We start from the raw sequence: 20,419 nt of genomic DNA, 5'->3' as shown, positions 1-20,419 counted from the left end.
GGGGGAAAAAAGAAGTACACCACAGATCTGAAAATTATCTCTCTCATTTGGCAGAGAATATAAAGGCAGTTCAGAGACATAGAATACTAAATAGAAATACACAGAAAGGTCATACATCATACACAGGTAAAGTGCCAAGAATAACAGCAGCATGAAAGAGAAAGTAGGAATATGAGGAATAGGTTCAAACAGAGATGTCCACCAAATTACTTAGTGTCCCAAGAGGAAACAGATGGTGGGTCAAAATAGAGTAACTCAATGAGGGTTTATTTACAAAGACACACTTTCAATGAGGTGGACTAGGGTCACCATACATCCAAGACTTAGTAATAACTGCCTGATGCCTCAGCTATTAAGAGGGGAGGGGGTAGTACAGGAACCCAGGGAAAGAGTCGTGCTGCTGCCTTGAGGGAATCCATGACCACTGGAGAGACTCAGCCGGCTGGAGGAGACCTTGCCGGGAGGGTACCAGGGCCTTCCTCCCCTTTCTCTGCCTTCAATCTACTCCCAGCACTTTCCATTGGCCAGACTCAGCCAGAAACCCCACAGGAAGCCCCTGGTGTGGTCTGTATGAGTCTCCCTGTCTGGGCAGAAGGCAAGGTACAGAATAGTTGAGAGTGAGGCCAGTGGGGGTCAGTGGAAGAGATCTGGCCTGCCTATCTTGAATATATGAAATTAAGGCCAGCAATATTTAGCTCTGTAGAAGTACCAATCAATAAAGGCTATATTTAAAATCTTTGATAAAATTTCAGAGAGACTGAAAATTCTTTGCAATTGTAAGTGAAACAACTACTCCAGTATAATTAGGTGGGTCATCCAAGCAAGGGACACAGAAGTCCTCTGATGATTCAACTCTGTACAAAGAAGTATGGTTGAAAGAGAAGAGAATCTGGAAAGCAACAGGGAAGGAACTATGAGCCATGTTTCCTTTAAGCACAACTGCCCACGAGGTTTACCAGTTCCCTACTGAGAAAATTGAAAGTAAATATCAAAATTGTTTGGAAACACAATTTTGCCTGAATTACCCTTGGTAAACTGCATAGAGTTCTCATACCTTTGTGTAGATGCAGTCCTTTCCATTTAATCTTTTTGTTGCTGTATAAAGTTCAAAAGTCAAAATCTCTCCGGGTATGTAAATCTGAATTGAGTAAATCTCATATTTAAATTACAGTCAATAGTTTTTTTTTTTTTTTTTTAATCAAACCCCAAATTGACAGGTAAAGGTAAAGGACGTTAAAGGACAGGTAAAGGACTGTTCTCAAAAATGAAGTCTTAACAAGGTTTCTTCCTGGCTGATTGTGCCAAACACTCTTTTAAAAAAAGAAATTTTTACTAATAAAAATAAATGAAAAAAAATAATAAAAAATAAAAAATAAAAATTTTTTTTTTAATTTGGAAGACAATTGCTTTACAATGCTGTGTTAGTTTCTGCCTTACAATAATGTGAATCAGACGTATGTATACATACACCCCCTCCCTCTTGAGCCTCCCTCCTAACCTCCGCCCATCCCACCCTTCTAGGTCATCATACAGATCTTCTTTACGGTGCAGACAGGTGCAGAGAACAAGAACAGTTTGCAATCAGGTAAGTCTGTCTCATAGGTTTCCTCATATTTAAAAAGCTTTTAATGCAAATAAGTCAAAGAGGAAAAAAAGTATTTTCTGATAAAAGTAACTTTGGCCTTTGTGGTCATCTTAAAAGAGACTTTACAACCATTATATATCTTTTTATAATATTTTTATTTTCATAGCAACACTGTAGAATACTCAGTCTATATTAGCCCCAATTTATATGAAGAAATCAACTAAAATGTCCATAGCTAGTAAGCAGCAGAGACAGGATTCAGATTCAAATTTTCTGAATCCAAATCTAGTAACTTCCTCATTACATGAAGTGAAGTGAAAGTGTTAGTTGCTCAATCCTGTCTGACTCTTTGGGACCCCATGGACTGTAGACTGCCAGGCTCCTCTGTCCATGGGATTTCCCAGGCAAGAATACTGGAGTGGGTTGCCATGCCCTGCTCCAGGGAGTCTTCCCAAGCCAGGGACTGAACCCGAGTCTCCTGCATTGCAGGCAGATCCTTTACCATCTGAGCCACCAGGGAAGCCCTTCCCATTGTATAATTCTACCTAAAATTAAACCCAGAAGTACAATCAAGCCACTTCACCTATTTTCTATGATCCCTTTAAGATTCACTGTTCTGTCATCTTAATGAAGAAAGAATTTTCCTCCAGTTAAATTGAACCCAGGAGGCAGGGAGAGAGAGAATGAGAAAGAAAGGGAAGGAATATAAAAGTTTGTATTTGAAGGACTTTCTGCTAAACTTCACTTGCTGAAAGAAAGTGTTACTTTGAAAGCAAGGCTAAGAGCCACTGATGGTCTTTCTTCATATTCTTGACTATAACTCCATCCCATGAATGGCTACTGGCTGGAATACTACTCAGGTAACCATCAGAAAATTCAGTTCTACTGCTTGGGAACATCACTGCTAATAAAAGATAGAGATTTACTGGGGAAAACAGTAGTAACACCAGCCAAAAAGTCAGGCATTTTTTGAATCCCTGGCATTAAAGAAACAAAGATGAGAAAGTATGATATCAATGAGAATGGAATGAAATATATTTCAGCAATAAACAGCCACCCACTTCCTACTCAAAACTAGGATTAATTTTATGCTCTCCCTGCATGTCTATTGCAATTTGTCTGGGTCTCTGCTTCAAGTCATCCTCTCTGGGACCCACACTAGGGAAGCAAACTCTATCTGGAACACTGCTGGTCCTCACAGCAGATGAAAACAGAGCACACAGCAAATTGTATGCTGCTCTTAAAGAGTCCATCTGAAAGAAATACATAACCTTCTCTTCACATTTCATTCCCCAAAGCAATGAATGACCAAAGTTCATGACCACTCTAACTCCAGGGAAATAGGGAAGTACAAATCTGCTGGGAAAAAGAACCAGAAATATTTGTTAAACAAAACTAATGACTACCAGACACTTTCCTGCCAAGACCTTGCTATCTAACTTCCATAGCAGCTCCCAGGGACAGGGACAGTTAGGGCTCACCAATTATTCCATGTGATTCCTGATGTTCCTCAGCCCCCTTTGCAATTATTTTGGAGTAGGGCGATGAGTTAAGGCAAACAGGCCATTAAGTAGAAGTGATATTTATGACTTCTGGGCCTGTGGAGCTAAGACTGACGTGCCACTCCATTCTTCTTTTCCTGTGCTAGGGAAATCTCAAAAGCCAAGTGTTACTGGTAGTGTGTGTGTGTGTTAGGGAACTTGCCTGGTGGCTCAGTGGTAAAGAATCTGCCTACAATGCGGGAGACCTGGGTTCAATCCCTGGGTCATGTATTTACAAATTATTAGAACCTCCGTTAGCCTGGTTTCCTTGATGACAGCGTAGAGGAAAATTTCCCTCATCCCCTGCCTATAATTCTTTCTGGACTTAGACAAATAAGATGAACCCTTGGTTGTAAAAGCACTCAGATTTCAACATATTTATTGTGGTAGCTAGCATTAATCATCCCGATAAAGAAACTAACCCCTGAATGCAGGGTGTTGGTGTAACAAAACCTAACATATGTGAATTTGCTTAGTGGGTGATGAACAGCAGGGAAACTGATATCAGAGGCTGAAAAAATAATGATATGTGTTTTGCAGTGATAAAATATTTGGTATAACTGTCATGTGCAGTAACTTGGAAGTCAACTCACATTAATATTCAGCCAGAAGTTTCAGAGTGAAACAATGTAAAATGGATCTTTAGTGCTGTGTATTGGTGATGTTTGTTGCATTTAGCAAGGCATTGCCAAGGAGAAATGAATTTCAGGAAAAAAACAAAAATTAAAAAAATTAACCATAGGAAAGCAGGCTGGAAGGAAATTGTAGAAAAAGACCAGCAATTCAAGTTCTTTCAGGTTGGAAAGTCATCTTCTACATCTCAAAAAGTAAGAAACAGGACTCATAAAAGCTTTGAGTGACAAATGCACAATTAAAATTCCTAGCTGGTCAAAGTGCTTCTAGGCAAAGTCAGATTAAAGGTGTGTTCTTCCCATTTAAACTTAATAGCCCTAAAGTAGTCTAGATATAACCTGGTTTGGGGTTGAAGAAGCACAGAAATAAAGCAAATCTGAGAACTAGGTTTCAGAAGAGGAAGGTTACTGGTACATGAAATAGATCAGAAACCTTCTTCTCTTAGGGGAATAAATTGCCAGAGAAACAAGAACTTTGACCAAAAAAGCATTTGACTTAAAACCTCGAAGCTTCCTGGATGAGAATGGGTTGAGAAAGCTATTCGGCCCCCAGGGAGGGAATACCCACCCAATGCTCCCTTCAGATCCACCAAAGAATAAAGAGAAAAGGACACGTCCTGTGAAGACCTACAGACAAAGAGATTCCTCTTGAGAACAGAATCACAGCCCAATGAATTAAGGAAGCTCTCTCAGCCTGGATGTTCACGGTGTCTGCTCAGCGGGATTTCAGTACTTCCACAGCCCAGTACCCGCTGTCTGTCTCCATCCCCCATTCTCTGAATCAGTGTCCCTTTTCTCCCATTGTTATCTATTAGAGAGTAGGGAGCGAGGGAGAAAACCGGTCTTTGAAGTTCCCCTAAGTCTCCAAACAAGAGGAGCCACATCTGGACCTGACAGAGACGTCACTGTAATAAAATTCACTCTATCACGTCTGCGGTGATACAGAGAAAGAGCAAAATTCTCCTTCACATTTTAACTGTTTTGAGCACTTACGCTACTGGAATTTAAAACATTTATGTTTTGACTTTTAATAATTTTTTTGGGTCAAACTTAGATGTGGTAGAGAACCAAGGAGGAATATCCCTCAAGAGTTAGAGAAATTTTATATAGCAATAAGAGCTGATATTTTGCATCCCAGACTGCTGCTAGTAATAATACAGGCAAATAGCAGGTAATAGGAAACTCTGTGAGTTGAGATTCCTTTGGCTCCATCTGACCACAACCCAGCAAAAATTAACTTAAGCAGAAAGGGAAGTGAGTTGACGCCTCTGGTTAGGAAACATACTGAGATAGGTCATGAACTTAGACAAAAAGCCACAGAAACCAGTCGTTCAGAGACTGGATCGGGGCCTCGTTGCCACCACAGTTTTTGTCTCCGTCCCATTCTTATTTGTCTTGTGCTCTGCTTCACTTGGCACGTTTTTCTATTTTCTGCTCCTTGCAAGGTCTCTCCATGCCTTGAAGGGAACAGCCACTGGCAGTCTCGGTCCGTATCCTTATGGTTTACTAAGTGAAAGGAAGTGATTCCCCCTCAACAGTAAGGTTATGGGGAAGAATTCTGATTGACCTGATTTGAGTGACATACGGAGCCTTGGAAAGAACTGTCCAGGTAGGTGTGGTGCTGTGATTGGCTCAGCCTGAGTCATGTGCTCAAATATGCCCGGAAAGGAGGAGGACAGGAATGCCATGATCAATCTGTATACCAGGACCACGTAAAAGAGGAGAAGGATCCCCCCAAAGAAAGGAAAGGAAAATGGAGAAGATGAGTGGGCAGGAATAAAAGCTACCAGATTGCTCGAAGATAACTTAAATACCAAGAGCAAAGACCCCCATGGTATATACCTAGAAAGTATGCCTACCAAGAGAGGCACAGACACCCTCCTCCAGGGCACATCTGACCCTGGTCAGTTCTCGCGGTTACCCTGTGTCCCTGTCAATTTCCTCACTGCTGTTCACTCTCATTCTTCAGTGGAATACACAGATCTCCTGGGACAAGTACGATGATTATAGTGAGGTTCTGCCTCCTTCTCTTTCAGGCTTGGGAGTGACCCAAGATTAAGTTCACATGCTCTCTTCAGCCCTAAAACCCACAATATTTACATAAGCCTCACATACATTATGATTAAATGACTAAATGCTTTCTAATTACCAAATACTTTCTAATACCTCCACCAGCTTAATGTTTCTACGGTGCCACTTTGTATCACCCCTTATTTAAATTAAAAAAAAAAATTTCTACTCTCTCTAAACCTTACATTATAAACCACAAATCCCAGGCCTTCAAAGCACTCTATAACCTAAGCCCTAAATATCTTTGCAGTCTGATCTTATACGAGTCTTTTATTCATGTCTTCTTTCCATGCAAAACAGGCTATTCCCTGCTTCTAGTGTACGTATAACTCTTTCATCCTTCCTCATTCATTCATTTTTTAACTTTTACTTATTTATTTTATCTTTGGCTACACTGGGTCTTTTTGCTGCATGCAGGCTTTCTCTGGTTGGGGAGAGCAGGGGCTACTCTCTAGTTGTGGTGAGTGGGCTTTTCATTCACAAGCTGTAGAGCTTACGCTCAGTAGCTGTGGCAGGCACATGGGCTTAGTTGCTCCGTGGCAGGTGGAATCTTCCTGAACCAGGGACCGAATCTGCGTTGCCTACATTGGCAGACAGATTTTTATCCACGGCACCACCAGCGAAGCCCTTCATTTGTTTTTGAATCAACATATATTGATTGCTTTCTTGTGTGCCAGGAACTGTGATATGTACCAGTGGTGCAAGGATGAATGAAACATGAACCCTGTCTTCAACGGGCTCACTCTAAGTATAGAAGAAACACACATTATACATTATTATAATTCTCTGTGAACCGTGGCAAAAGTGAGTTATGAGGAAATTGCTAGACCAATCCACTGTATGGAGAATGAAGAAAAGTTTCCCTTTGGGTATATTTAATCTGGGACTTAAAAGATGTGTGCATGCATGCTAAGTCACTGCAGTCAGGTCCGACTCTGCGTGACCTTATGGACCATAGCCCACCAGGCTCCTTTGTCCATGGGATTCTCCAGGCAATAGGTGTACGTTTATTCAGTGGAGGAATAAGAAAGAGCATTCCAGGACAGGATGAAGGCATCCAAGAATCTAGCAATACGAAGATAGGCAGCTTGTTCAGGAGAATACAAGCTGAGTAGAAGCTTCCTGAATTAATGTTCACTAAAACAACGCTGAAAATTAAATAATGCACTGGTTTGCCTGTGTTGGCTGTGTTTGCACTGATTTGGCTGATGCATAGGGCATGCTAAATGATTATAAATTAATATTAAATTCTTCTATTCACCCATAGAATTCTATAGCTGCTGGGTGAGTTTGACATTTATTAAGAGCCAGTGGCCCCCTTTCCCAAATCTGTTGTTTATATAATTACACAATTGAATTAAGTATAATGTAAACCAGGGGTTTTCAATCTCACACTATTGACATTTGGGGCCAACTAATTCTTTGTGCTGGGAGACCATCATGTTCTCTCTAGGATATTTAGCAGCATCCCTAACCTCTCACAGAAGATGCCAGGAACACCCTCCCTTGAACTGTGAAAACCAAAAGTGTCTCCACTCATTGTTAAATGTCCCCTGGAAGGTGTAAAGTCGTGAGTGGTAGAATTTGGTCAGATCATAAAGGACCTTGCATGTGGACTTGTTTTCTAGGTATGCAATGAGAAATACTTCTTGTTTCCTAGTGGGAGAGTACCATGCGGCAATGTGTTTTGGGAGGATAAATTAGAAGAGGTGGACTGGAAACAGGAAGACCTACCAAGCAGGCAACTGCCATAGAGCAAGTGAGACATAACAAACATGTCAATGAATACAGTGGCAGGAATGTTTAGAGGCAAGTTGAAGAGAGAATTTTGGAGATAATCAGATGCCATTTGCTCTCACTAGGATTCCTCTCCATCTTCTCTTCCTACATGTGCTCACAATTAAATCCAACCCAACTTCAAGGTTCAGTTCAAAACTCACATCCCCAGGCCACCAAACGAAACATGTCCTCCTTTGAAACCCATTGTTCTTTAGTCACTCAATCATGTCCAACTCTTTGCAAGCCCATGGACTGCAGCATGGCTGGCTTCCCTTTCCTTCACTATCTCCTTGCTTGCTCAAACTCATATCCATTGAGTCGGTGATGCCATCCAACTGTCTCATCCTCTGTTACCACTTTATCCTCCTGCCCTCAATCTTTCCCAGCATCAGGGTCTTTTCTCATGAGTCAGTTCTTCACATCAGGTAGCCAAAATATTGGAGCTTCAGCTTCAGCACCAGTCCTTCTAATGAATATTCAGGGTTGATCTCCTTTAGGATTGACTAGTGTGATCTCCTTGCTGTCCAAGGGACTCTCAAGAGTCTTCTTCAACACCACAGTTTGAAATCATCAGTTTTTCAGTGCTCAGCCTTCTTTATGGTCCAACTCTCACATCCATATATGACTACTGGAAAAACCATAGATTTGACTACACAGACCTTTGTCAGCAAAGTGATGTCTCTGCTTTTTAATAAATTGTCTAGGTTTGTCATAACTTTTCTTCCAAGGAGCAAGCATCTTTTAATTTCATGGCTGCAGTCACCGTCCACAGTGATTTTGGAGCCCAAGAAAATAGTCTGTCACCATTTCCATTGTTTCCCCATCTATTTGCCACGAAGTGATGGAACCAGATGCCATGATCTTAGTTTTTTTAATGCTGTTTTAAGCCAGCTTTTTCTCTCTCCTCTTTCACCTTCATCAAGAGGCTCTTTAATTCCTCTCCACTTTCTGCCATTAGGGTGGTGTCATCTGCATATTTGAGGTTATTGATATTTCTCCTGGAAATCTTCATTCCAGCTTGTGATTCATCCGGCCTGGCATTTCGCATGATGCTAAGGTCACAAGAGTTGGACATGACTGAAACAACTTAGCAGGGACACATGCACTCAGCATATAAGTTAAATAAGCAGGGTGACAATATACAGCCTTGATGTACTCCTTTCCCAAGTTGGAACCAGTCTGTTGTTCCATGTCTGGTTCCAGTTGTCGCTTCTTGACCTGCATACAGGTTTCTCAGGAAGCAGGTAAAGTGGTCTGGTATACCATCCCTAAGAATCTTCCACAGTTTGTTGTGATCCAACATTCAAAGACTCTAGCATAGTCAATGAAGCAGAAGTAGATGTTCTTCTGAAATTCACTTGCTTTTTCTATGATCCAATGGATGTTAGCAGTTTGATCTACAGTTCCTCTGCCTTTTCTAAACCTACCTTGTGTATCTGGCAGTTCTTGGTTCACATACCGTTGAAGTCTCACTTGAAGGATATTGAACATTGCTAGCATGTGAGATGAGCACAATTGTGTGGTAGTTTGAGCATTCTTTGGTTGTGTTCTTCTTTGGAATTGGAATGAAAACTGACCTTTTCCAATCCTATGGCCATTGCTAAGTTTTCCAAATTTGCTGGCATCTTAAGTACAGCACTTTAATAGCATCATCTTTTAGGATTTGAAATAGCTCAGCTGGAATTCTATCACCTCCACCAGTTTTGTTCGTAATGATTCTTCCTAAGACTTCACACTCCAGGATGTCTGGTTCTAGGTGAGTGACCACACCATCATGGTTATCTTGGCCATTAAGACCTTTTTTGTACAGTTCTTCTGTGTACTCATCCACTTCTTCTTAATCTCTTCTGCTTCTGTTAGGTCCATACCATTTCTGTCCTTTATTGTGCCCATCTTTGCATGAAATGTTCCCTTGGTATCTCTAATTTTCTTGAAGAGATCTCTAATCTTTTCATTCTATTGTTTTCCTCTGTTTCTTTGTACTGCTAACTTAGGAAGGATTTCACATCTCTCCTTGCTATTTTCCGGAACTCTGCACTCAAATGGGTTTCCTGCCGAAGCTTAGGTGTTTCAGTCATGTCCGATCCTGTGCGGCCCTCTGGGCTCCAGCCTGCCAGGCTAGTCTGTCTATGGGATTCTCAAGGCAAGAGTACTAGAGTGGGTTGCCATGCCCTCCTCCAGCAGATCCTCCTGACCCAGGGATCGAATTCAGGTCTCCTGCATTACTGGAAGATTCTTTATTACTGAGCCACCAGGAAAGCCCTCAGATGGGTATATCTTTCCCTTTCTCCTTTGCCTTTTGCTTCTCTTCTTTTCTCAGCTATTTGTAAGGCCTCCTCTGACAACCGTTTTGCCTTTTTGCATTTCTCTTTTGGGGGATGGTTTGGTCATCGCGTCCTGTACAGTGTTACCAACCTCTACCCATAGTCCTTCAGGCACTCTGCTCATCTGATATAATCCCTTGAATCTATTTCTCCCTTCCACTGTATAATCATATGGGATTTGATTTAGGCCATACCTGAATGGCCTAGTGGTTTCCCCTACTTTCTTCAATTTAAGTCTGAATTTTGTAAAAAAAGAGCTCATGATCTAAGCCACAGTCAGCTCCTGGTCTTGTTTTTGCCCACTGTATAGAGCTTCTCCATCTTTGGCTGCAAAGAATATAATCAGTCTGATTTTGGTGTTAGCCATCTGGTGATGTCCATGTGTAGAGTCATCTCCTGTGTTGTTGGAAGAGAGTGTTTGCTATGACCAGTGTGTTCTTTTGGCAAAACTCTGTTAGCCTTTATTTTAGCCTCTCTTCAGGCACCTTGTGATATTGTTAACTCAATGCCTAGATTATAAACTAGAGTTTAATTTTAGATTATAAAATCCTTAGATACAGAGTCACATTTTCTTCATATTCACTTTCTACTCAGTGCCCAATACCATGTTCTCCATATAACAGATGATGGATACTATTTATTGAGTGAATTATGAAACTCTAGCCTAAATTACTACAATAGATTTGTAAGTGAGCCTTGAATTCTCACTGTAAGCATTGGGAGAGTGTGGGCTTAAATTACTCAGCACTGCATTCTTTATAGATCTGCTCCCCACAGTTCCTATCTACTCACATCCCTGGAGGAAATTCTTGTTCATTAATCTTAAAACCTTTCTTATAAACTGCTCCTTAGAGAAACTCCACAAAACAATGCCCACATGATCCCTTCAAAAATAAAAAAGTAACTAGAGGCTAGATGGCATCAAACTAGTGACAAATGATACTGAACTATGTTAAACCAGACTAGAATGAGTGTTAAGTAAAAACACCCATCTGGATTTTTCTCAAGGTTCATGTTTTCTTCCTGCCATATAAGTCATCAAGATCATTACTCACAGCTATATTCTTTTTCAATCACTCATAGCTATCCTATTCATTTCTGTGAATGAGTAGCAGAAACTATTAACTGGGGACAAAGTTTTTGTTACAAATTAGGAAATCAGGTACTTGAGAAATAAAGCTCTGGTGATAGAGGTTAGGACAGATAAATAAAATCAAACTGAACCTCAGACACTCTGTACATAGGAATTGTCTTTCTGCATCAATGAAAATGGCCAAATTGTTCAAATCAATGTTTTTTTGAATACATACTATGAGTTTCATACTCTATCAGCAAAGCAGGAAGTACAGAATTAACAAAGTCAAGAATTTTCATAAACTCCAAACGTTTGCATTCCTAGACAGTTAGCAAAGAAAGATGGTCAATGCAGAGTGGGATTTCCAGAATGTTTACATCTATAATTTAAAAGACTTTAGAAAAAAAAATAATCACAGGATAAAATGTCATTCCTGATTGTATAGTTCAGTTCAGTTCAGTTCAGTCGCTCGGTCGTGTCTGACTCTTTGTGACCCCATGAACCACAGCATGCCAGGCCTCCCTGTTCATCACCAACTCCCGGTTTACTGAAACTCATGTCCATTGAGTTGGTGAAACCATCTAACCCCCTCATCGTCTGTCGTCCCCTTTTCCTCCTGCCTTCAATCTTTCCAAACATCACGGTCTTTTCAAATGAGTCAGCTCTTCGCATCAGGTGGCCAAAGTATTGGAGTTTCAGCTTCAACATCAGTCCTTCCAATAAACACCCAGGGCTGATCTCCTTTAGAATTATTTCGAATTCTCCTTTCCTCTTTTTCTGTGCATTTGTTGGCATTTGTGTTTCAGGCATCAGTGTGTCTCATCTCAGTTATTGTAATAAGATGTATCCATACAAGTTTAAGGATTCACAACTGAACAAGTGTGAGCAACATCAATGTCAATTAATTCATTCCATCTTGCTGGAGATGGAGAATGATTGATTTTCAGGCTTCATATATTTTCTTTGTAGAGGTTAGACACATACTGATGGAATAACCAATTCTAATACAGTACAGAGGCTAGGAGATCAAATATCCCCAGCATGCCTCTCACCAGAAGACACCTCCCTTTCATATACCTTACTCACCACTAATTTTTAGCCTGGGTCATTTTTTCTCATTCCTACAAATCCAAAACATCCATAGACATTTCCTATAAGAGTTCATCCTGACTAATTATCATCTGTGATTCAGCCTCTAGGAGACTAATTCAAGTCTAGGTGTATAGCTAAATTGTTGAATAAGCGAGAATTTCTAATGAGGAAACCTGTAGTGATGAGCCTGCCATTCAGTCTGTAGCTCTTAACTTCAAAACAGTGAAGCACGAATGTTTTCATGCATCCCATGTAAAATCAGCCTTCAATGTTCACAAGGCTAGAAGCACAGGCTCCACTTTTATAGAAATGATTCACATATTTCTGTCATCTTGGGGATGCCTCTTACTCATCTGACTTTCTTGGCACCATTTCCCTAAATTAGCTAATTCATCAACACAGACATATCCAGATCAGGATTTTATCTTAGAAAATGTCTTAAAACAGCTTTGCACCTCACTAAAAAGTTAGTCACTGATGTCAGTGCAAAATTGAAATGTATTATGCTGCTTTGTATACTGATCAGTCAATTCATAAATTTACTTCCATATTTTATTGTTAAAAAATCAAAGAATGCTACTGTAAATTTTCAATATAGGAGACCTTTTATTGAAAAGTGATACACATTTGAAAACACCCAAGGGTAGCTAAAAGAGGAAATAAGGAATGATTTGATAGCATTGAAGCTGTAGTTGGCTACCTCTGAAGGAACCACAGGAATCACATTTTTAAACAAGGAATGATAAACTAGCCTTTACTGCAAAGCTGTTTAGTATGAGAACAGGGTACACTGGCACATAACATTCTTTTCACAGTTCATTATATGACTTAAACTCTAATAAGAACAAGATGGGATGTACAGCTGTTTTGTGAGCAGAAAATTTATTCTCCAGAGAAAACAGATTATTTAGGATGTGTTGATATTACTGTGGTCTTTTTTTAATGTAGGGAAAAGTATGATTTTATTTCAGAATACATCTCTTTGATTGCCTCTGTAATATGGTTTTAAGAACATTCCTCATGCCCAAACTAGTGAGAAGAAATAGCGATGCAAATGAGCCAGGACATATTCATCTTGGTGAAGAAGAACCAAGAACGGTTACAAAGACAAATCCTATGTCTTTGGCTCATAATGCTACATCTTACACATAACTGGTTTGATCTCCTTGCAGTCCAAGGCACTCTCAAGAGTCTTCTTCAACACCACAGTTCAAAAGCATCAATTCTCAATCCTATAGGAAATCAGTCCTGAATGGGAGGGACTGGTGCTGAAGTTCTCACACTTTGGCCACCTGGTGCGAAGAGCTGACTCATTGGAAAAGACCCTGATGCTGGGAAATACTGAAGGCAGGAGGAGAAGGGGATGGCAGAGGATGAGATGGTTGGATGGCATTACCAACTTAATGGACATGAGTTTGAACAAACTCCGGGAGATGGTGAAGAACAGGGAAGCCTTTGTGCTGCAGTCTGTGGGGTCGCAAGGAGTCAGACATGAGTGAGCAACTAACAACAACACATATAAGACTTAAGACAGCACATCACAAGAGAACAAAAGAAGAAAGGAGAGAAAAAAGACCTACCAAAAAAAAACTACCTCTCTCAATTAAAGTGACAATAGAATAAGATTATAATTCTATTACTTTATAATATAAAAAGTAACATAATACTTTATAACATAAATACATGTGTGTGAACTGGTTCAGCAGGTTTCTTTAATCCTGGTGTGAGCGTCACTTTTTCTCTAGAGATCTGACAAGAACCTTAGCCAGCTGTCACTGTAGAAAATATACCCTGTTCCTTCATGGATCATCCTGATTTTTATCATCCTGATTTTTATGATTGTTCATTTTCTCATGCTGAACTATAAATGTAATAGCAGAACATCCTTGTCCTTCTCTTCACATGGTCAATGTTCAGATTCTGAGTAAAAAAATTTCTTTTCAATGTCCCCTGAAACTGTCTTCCAACTGGGGCATATTTCACTGGCTTTCTGTGACTTCCTGTAGCTCTATCAACTCTTCTCCCTGGCAGCAGCAGGTGAGATTTTATACTTTAAACATTTCTCACCTACTTATATGTAGGGTGCAACTATAGATGGTATTACTAACTAGGCTAGAAATTTCTCATTGGAATTCTCTAAGACATCATTTAAAACAGCTTTTGGGGGTTTGGGGCCGCAGATTTTAGATTTTTTAAAAAACCATCATCTAAATATCCCAATTTATTTTATCTGTTAATGAATATGATCACAGCAGTAGGATTTATAATAAAGCACATGGTAGTTCAAATGTTAACATTTGTCTGTGAGTCCAACCTATTATAAAAGGGGGAAATTTAAATGCTATAAAGTATACAGAAATATTCTTGATATAAAAACACTTTTAAAGGACAATAGTGAATGTTATTTTTGAGAATCCAGCTTAGGTGGGGAACTATAAAAAATTTCTAGTCTCTTTCTGATCTAAAACTACATAATTTTAGATCTTATAGTCATATAATTTTAGATCTTACTCCATCAAAAATTTTTTTATTCAGTTTCATAAATTTCTTGTATTCATTCCCATCTTGCAATCTTCTCCAAGGTTCAGAACTTGGATCATGCAAAATCTGTGGTCATCCAAAATATTCTGTCATTTCAGAGAAAGACACAATTCTGAGAAAACTGCTAGCGCTGATGTAGGTTCCCCAAGGTCCTCAAAACTGTGACAGGTTGGTGTCCAATAAGATTATTGCCAGCTGAAATACACTTTCTAATGTTTCATAAGCCACGGTGATGGTTGTCTGTTCATTTTCTGCTTAGAATGACTTAGTTAGGCCATGGGACTGGCACCCCCTTCAAAGAGCTTTAGACAACTTTCTACAAAACCTCACCTTCTTACAACCTGCTTACTTTGCCCCATACTATCTCCTCTCCTGCAGGTCAGATCTTGCCTTTATTCAGGTCATTTTTAGCTTCATCTTTATTTCTCAGCCCCATGCTTGCCCCTATAACCTGAAGAACAGATTTTACTCTCTTGAATTTTGAGTTATGGATCTTATCTTTTCTGATACTTTGTTGCAGCTCCATCTTATCTTACCATCCCAGGGAATAGCCCTGCCATACCTTCAGGAGGCAGAAACAATCCATCCTATTTCACAGCTCCTGCACCAAACCAGGATTTGTGCTGCAGCTTCTTAACCCTTCTCTTGACTTGAAGTTGTCCCTTTCCAACCTTTTCTCCATATCTTTGCTATTTTCATCCTAAAACACTTGAACATCTCCTTAAAACCTTCCATAATTCCATGCTGCTTTAAGATCTACTACAAACTCCTAAGCCTAAGAGTACCCTGCGTGAGTGCAAGGTCACTCAGTCATGTCTGACTATTTGCAACCCTTTGGACGGCAGCCCACCAGGCTACTCTGTCCGTGGGATTGCCTACGAGTGGGTTGCCTTCTCCAAGGGAACTTTCAGACCCAGGCATCGAACCTGTGGCCCCTGTGGCTCCTGCATTGCAAGTGGATTCTTTACCCGCTGAACCATTAGGGAAGCCCCTACCCAATTAACTGCTCTCTACACTCCTTTGTTCCAGCCACATCCGTCTCTCCACTCTCTCCAGAACATACCAAGCTGATCCTTCCTCCCACTTATTAGACCCACGTTGCCACTCTCTTAGTTCTTCAGGTCCTAGCTCAAGCTCACTTCCTTCGTGAAACTTCTCATAGCTGGTCCACATTGTTCTACCCCTGCTTGAATACATCTAGCAAAGGGGCTGAGCAGAGATCACCACTCCAGGAATCCATGGACAGAGACTTAGATGTTGTTTGTAGTATTCATTGCAATACTTCACTAAATAGAATTCCTCTGTGAGGCTACATATTGTCATCTAAATGGTAATGTTTTCTTAATGGGAAGTTCTAGGAAAACAAGAACTGTATCTTTAAATTCTTTAAGCTGTTCATAATACTAACAAGTAAATACCTGTTGAAAGAAGAACCCAGAAATTCAAGTGATGTTTAAGATTCTTGTTCCAGTCATCCTTGGGTTAAGACAAGGAATGGGCTAGATTATCTTATAAAATGTTTTTTTCTGTTTTTTTTTTTTCCTCAGATACTAGACTGTTAGGGTTCTGTTTATGGAAATTATAATTAAAATTCTTGTTTCCAAACAACCAGATGGACTATAATATCAATGCATCTGCTATATTTCTCATTTTACATGGGTTTTTAATTTCCATGAGTAATTTGTCTTGATTCACAAAAATTGTCTTTTTTTCAAATACTTCGAACTTGAGCTCTGATCGAGAGGAAGAAGAGTGGAATGATTAAGATTTGGGTTTAAAACCCTGGTTTTAAATTCTGACTCTATCAATGATATGTTGCATATCTTAAGCAAGTAGCTTAAGCTTTTTTTGCCTTTATTTCTTCTTCTGTAAAATAGAAATATTAACAATAAATGAATCAACCTGATTAGATGGTATGAAGGATTAAATAACATATACATTAAGCAGTAATTATGTAATACATAGTTAACAAAAAATACGTGCTAGATCTTATTGTTATCAATCATTTTCATGTAGGCTAAGAACCAATCATGGAAACAATATATAGATTTTTTTGATGAATCATTGTTTTACTCTAAGCACTTCATTTATTTATTTACGCTATATGATAGGTCCTGTTGCTTATCCATTCTAAGCATAGCATTGTGTATATGTCAATTCCAAACTCCCTAACTTTTCCTCCCACTACCCTTTCTCCCTGGTAACCATAAGTTCATCCTCTAAGTCTGTAGGTTTGTTTCTGTTTTGTAAAGAAAGTTCATTTGTCTCACTTTTTTAGATTCTTCACTTAGGCAATATCATGCAGTATTTCACCTTCTCGGTCTGACTTACTTCACTCAGTGTGACAGTCTCTAGATCTGTCCATGTTGCTGCAAATGACATTATATCATTCTTTTTAGTGGCCGAGTAATATTCCATTGTGTATACGTAACACATCTTCTTTATCCATTCCTCTGTTGATAGACATTTAGGTTGCTCCCATGTCTTGCCACTGTAAACAGCACTGCAGTGAACACTAGGGTGCGTTTATCCATTTAGACCATGTTTTTCTCCAGATATATGCTCTGGAGTGGGATTGCAAGATAATATGGTAGCTCTGTTTTTAGACTTTTAAGGAAATTCCATACTGTTCTCCACAGTAGCTGTACCAATTTGCATTCCCACCAACAGTGTAAAAGTGCTCCCTTTCTGCCTGTCTTCCCCAGCATTTATTGTTTGTCGATTTTTTTGAGGATAGCCATCCTGAGGTAGGAAGTGATATCTCATTGTAGCTTTGAAATCCATTTCTCTAATAAGTAGCAATGTTGAACATCTTTTATGTGCCTCTTGGCCATCTGTATGTCTTCTTTGAAGAAATGTCTGCTTGGGTCTTCTGTTTTTGATTGGGCTGTTTGTTTTGATTATATTAAGCCACAGGAGCCATTTGTAAATTTTGGAGACTAGTTCCTTGTTGGTCACATCATTTGGAAATATCCTCTCCCATTCTGTGGGTTGTCTTTTCATTTTCTTTATGGTTTCCTTTGCTGTGTAAAAGCTTTTGAGTTTAATTTGGTCCCATTTGTTTATTTTTGTTTTTATTTCCATTACTTTGGGGGATGGATTGAAAAGATGTTGTTGCGATTTATGTCAGAGAGTGTTCTGCCTATGTTTTCCTCAAAGATTTTTATAGTGTCCAGCCTCACATTTTTTTAAATTTATTTCTTTTTTATTGAAGGATAATTGCTTTACAGAATTTTGCTGTTTTCTGTCAAACCTCAACGTGAATCAGCCATAGGTATACATATATCCCCTCCCTTTTGAAACTCCCTCCCATCTCCCTTCCCATCCCACCCCTCTAGGTTGATACAAAGCCCCTGTTTGAATTTCCTGAGCAATACAGCAAATTCCCCTTGGCTATCTATTTTACATATGGTAATGTAAGTCTCCATGTTACTCTTTCCACACATCTCACCCTCTCCTCCCCTCTCCCCATGTCCATAAGTCTATTCTCTACGTCTGTTTCTCCGCTGCTGCCCTGTAAGTAAATTCTTTAGTACCATTTTTCTAGATTCCATATATATGTGTTAGAATACAGTATTTCTCTTTCTGACTCACTTCACTCTGTATGATAGGTTCTAGGTTCATCCACCTCATTAGAACTGACTCAAATGTGTTCCTTTTTATGTCTGAGTAATATTCCATTGTATATATGTACCACAACTTCTTTATCCATTCATCTATCGATGGACATCCAGATTGCTTCCATGTTCTAGCTATTGTAAATAGTGCTGCAATGAATAATGGGATACATGTGTCTCTTTCAATTTTGGTTTCCTCAGGGTATATGCCTAGGAGTGGGATTGCTGGGTCATATGATTGTTTTATTCCTAGTTTTTTAAGGAACATCCATACCATTTTCCATAGTGGCTGTATCAATTTACTTTCCAACCAACAGTGCAAAAGCATCTCCTTTTCTCCACACCCTCTCCAGCATTTATTGTTTGTAGACTTTTTGATGAGGGCCATTCTGACTGGTGTGAGGTGATATCCCATTGTAGTTTTGATTTGCATTTCTCTAATAATGAGCAATGTTGAGCATCTTTTCATGTGTTAGCCATCTGTATGTCTTCTTTGGAGAAATGTCTCTTTAGGTCTTTTTCCCACTTTTTGATTGGATTGTTTTTCTGGTATTGAGTTGTATGAGCTGCTTGTATATTTTGGAAATTAATCCTTTGCCAGTTGTTTAATTTGCTATTATTTTCTCCCATTCTGAGGGTTATTTTCACCTTGCTTATAGTTTCCTTTGCTGTGCAAACGCTTTTAAGTTTAATCACATCCCACTTGTTACTTTTGCTTTTATTGCCATTACTCTAGGAGGTGGGTCATAGAGGATCTTGCTTTGATTGATGTCAATGAGTGTTCTGCCTATGTTTTCCTCTAAGAGTTTCATAGTTTCTGGTCTTACATTTAGGTCTTTGATCCATTTTGAGTTTATCTTTGTGTATGGTGTTAGGAAGTGTTCTAATTTCATTCTTTTACATGTAGCTGTCCAGTTTTCTGAGCACCATTTATTGAAGAGGCTGTCTTTGCCCCATTGTATATTCTTGCCTCCTTTGTCAAAAATAAGGTACCATAGGTGCATGGGTTTATTTCTGGGCTTTCTATCGTGTTCCATTGGTCTGTATTTCTGTTTCTGTGCCAGTACCATTCTGTCTTTTGTGCCAGTACCATACTTGTCTTGTTCCATTGGTCTATATTTCTGTTTTTGTGCCAGTACCATACTTGTCTTGATAATCTGAAGTCAGGAAGGTTGATTCCTCCAGCTCCATTCTTCTTTCTCAAGACTGCTTTGGCTATTTGGGGTCTTTTGTGTTTCCATATGAATTGTGAAAATTTTTGTTCTAGTTCTGTGAAAAATGCCATTGGTAATTTGATAGGGACTTCATTTAATCTGTAGATTGTGTTTGGTAGTATAGTCATTTTCACAATATTGATTCTTCCTACCCAGGAACATGGAATATCTCTCCATCTGTTTATGTTTTGATTTCTTTCATCAGTGTCTTATAATTTTCTGTGTACAGTTTTTTGGTCTCCTTAGGTAAGTTTATCCCTAGATATTTAATTCTTTTTGTTGCAGTGGTAAATGGGATTGATTCCTTAATTTCTCTTTCTGATTTTTTATTGTTAGTGTATAGAAATACAAGTGATTTCTGTGCATTGATTTTGTATCCTGCAACTTTTTAAATTCACTGATTAGATCTAGTAATTTTCTGATACTATCTTTAAGGTTTTTTTGTACAGTATCATGTCACCTGCAAACAGTGAGAGCTTTACTTCTTCTTTTCCAATCTGGATTCCTTTTATTTCTTTTCCTTCTCTGATTGCTGTAGCTAGGGCTTCCAGAAGTATGTTGAACAATAGTGGTGAAAGTGGACATCCTTGTCTTGTTCCTGATCTTAGGGGGAATGCTATCAGTTTTTCACCATTGAGAATAATGTTTGCTGTAGGCTTGTCATATATGGCCTTTACTATGTTGAGGTAGGTTCCTTCTATGCCCATTTTCTGAAGAGTTTTCATCACAAATGGGTGCTGAATTTTGTCAAAGGCTTTTTCTGAATCTGTTGAGATTATCTTATGGTTTTTATCTTTCAATTTGTTAGCATGGTGTTCAGTTCGGTTCAGTCGCTCAGTCTTCTTTGACTCTTTGTGACCCCATGAACTGCACACGGCAGGCCTCCCTGTCCATCACCAACTGCTGGAATCCAACCAAATCCATGTCCATCGAGTCGGTGATGCCATCC

General features: G+C 39.3%; 1 protein-coding gene across 1 annotated transcript in view; it reads left to right on the top strand.

Moving 5' to 3' along the window:
• Positions 1-20,419, top strand: part of DCBLD2 (discoidin, CUB and LCCL domain containing 2) — a 214,941-nt gene that overhangs the window by 78,171 nt on the left and 116,351 nt on the right. Inside the window, exon 2 of the mRNA XM_043892567.1 lies at positions 1,522-1,585. Within this exon, the coding sequence (XP_043748502.1) occupies positions 1,522-1,585 (64 nt within the window). The remainder of the gene's footprint in view (positions 1-1,521; positions 1,586-20,419) is intronic.

Source organism: Cervus elaphus, chromosome 31, assembly GCF_910594005.1.
Source record: "Cervus elaphus chromosome 31, mCerEla1.1, whole genome shotgun sequence".
Lineage (NCBI taxonomy): Eukaryota > Metazoa > Chordata > Mammalia > Artiodactyla > Cervidae > Cervus > Cervus elaphus.
This window is presented reverse-complemented; position numbering and strand designations above follow the sequence as displayed.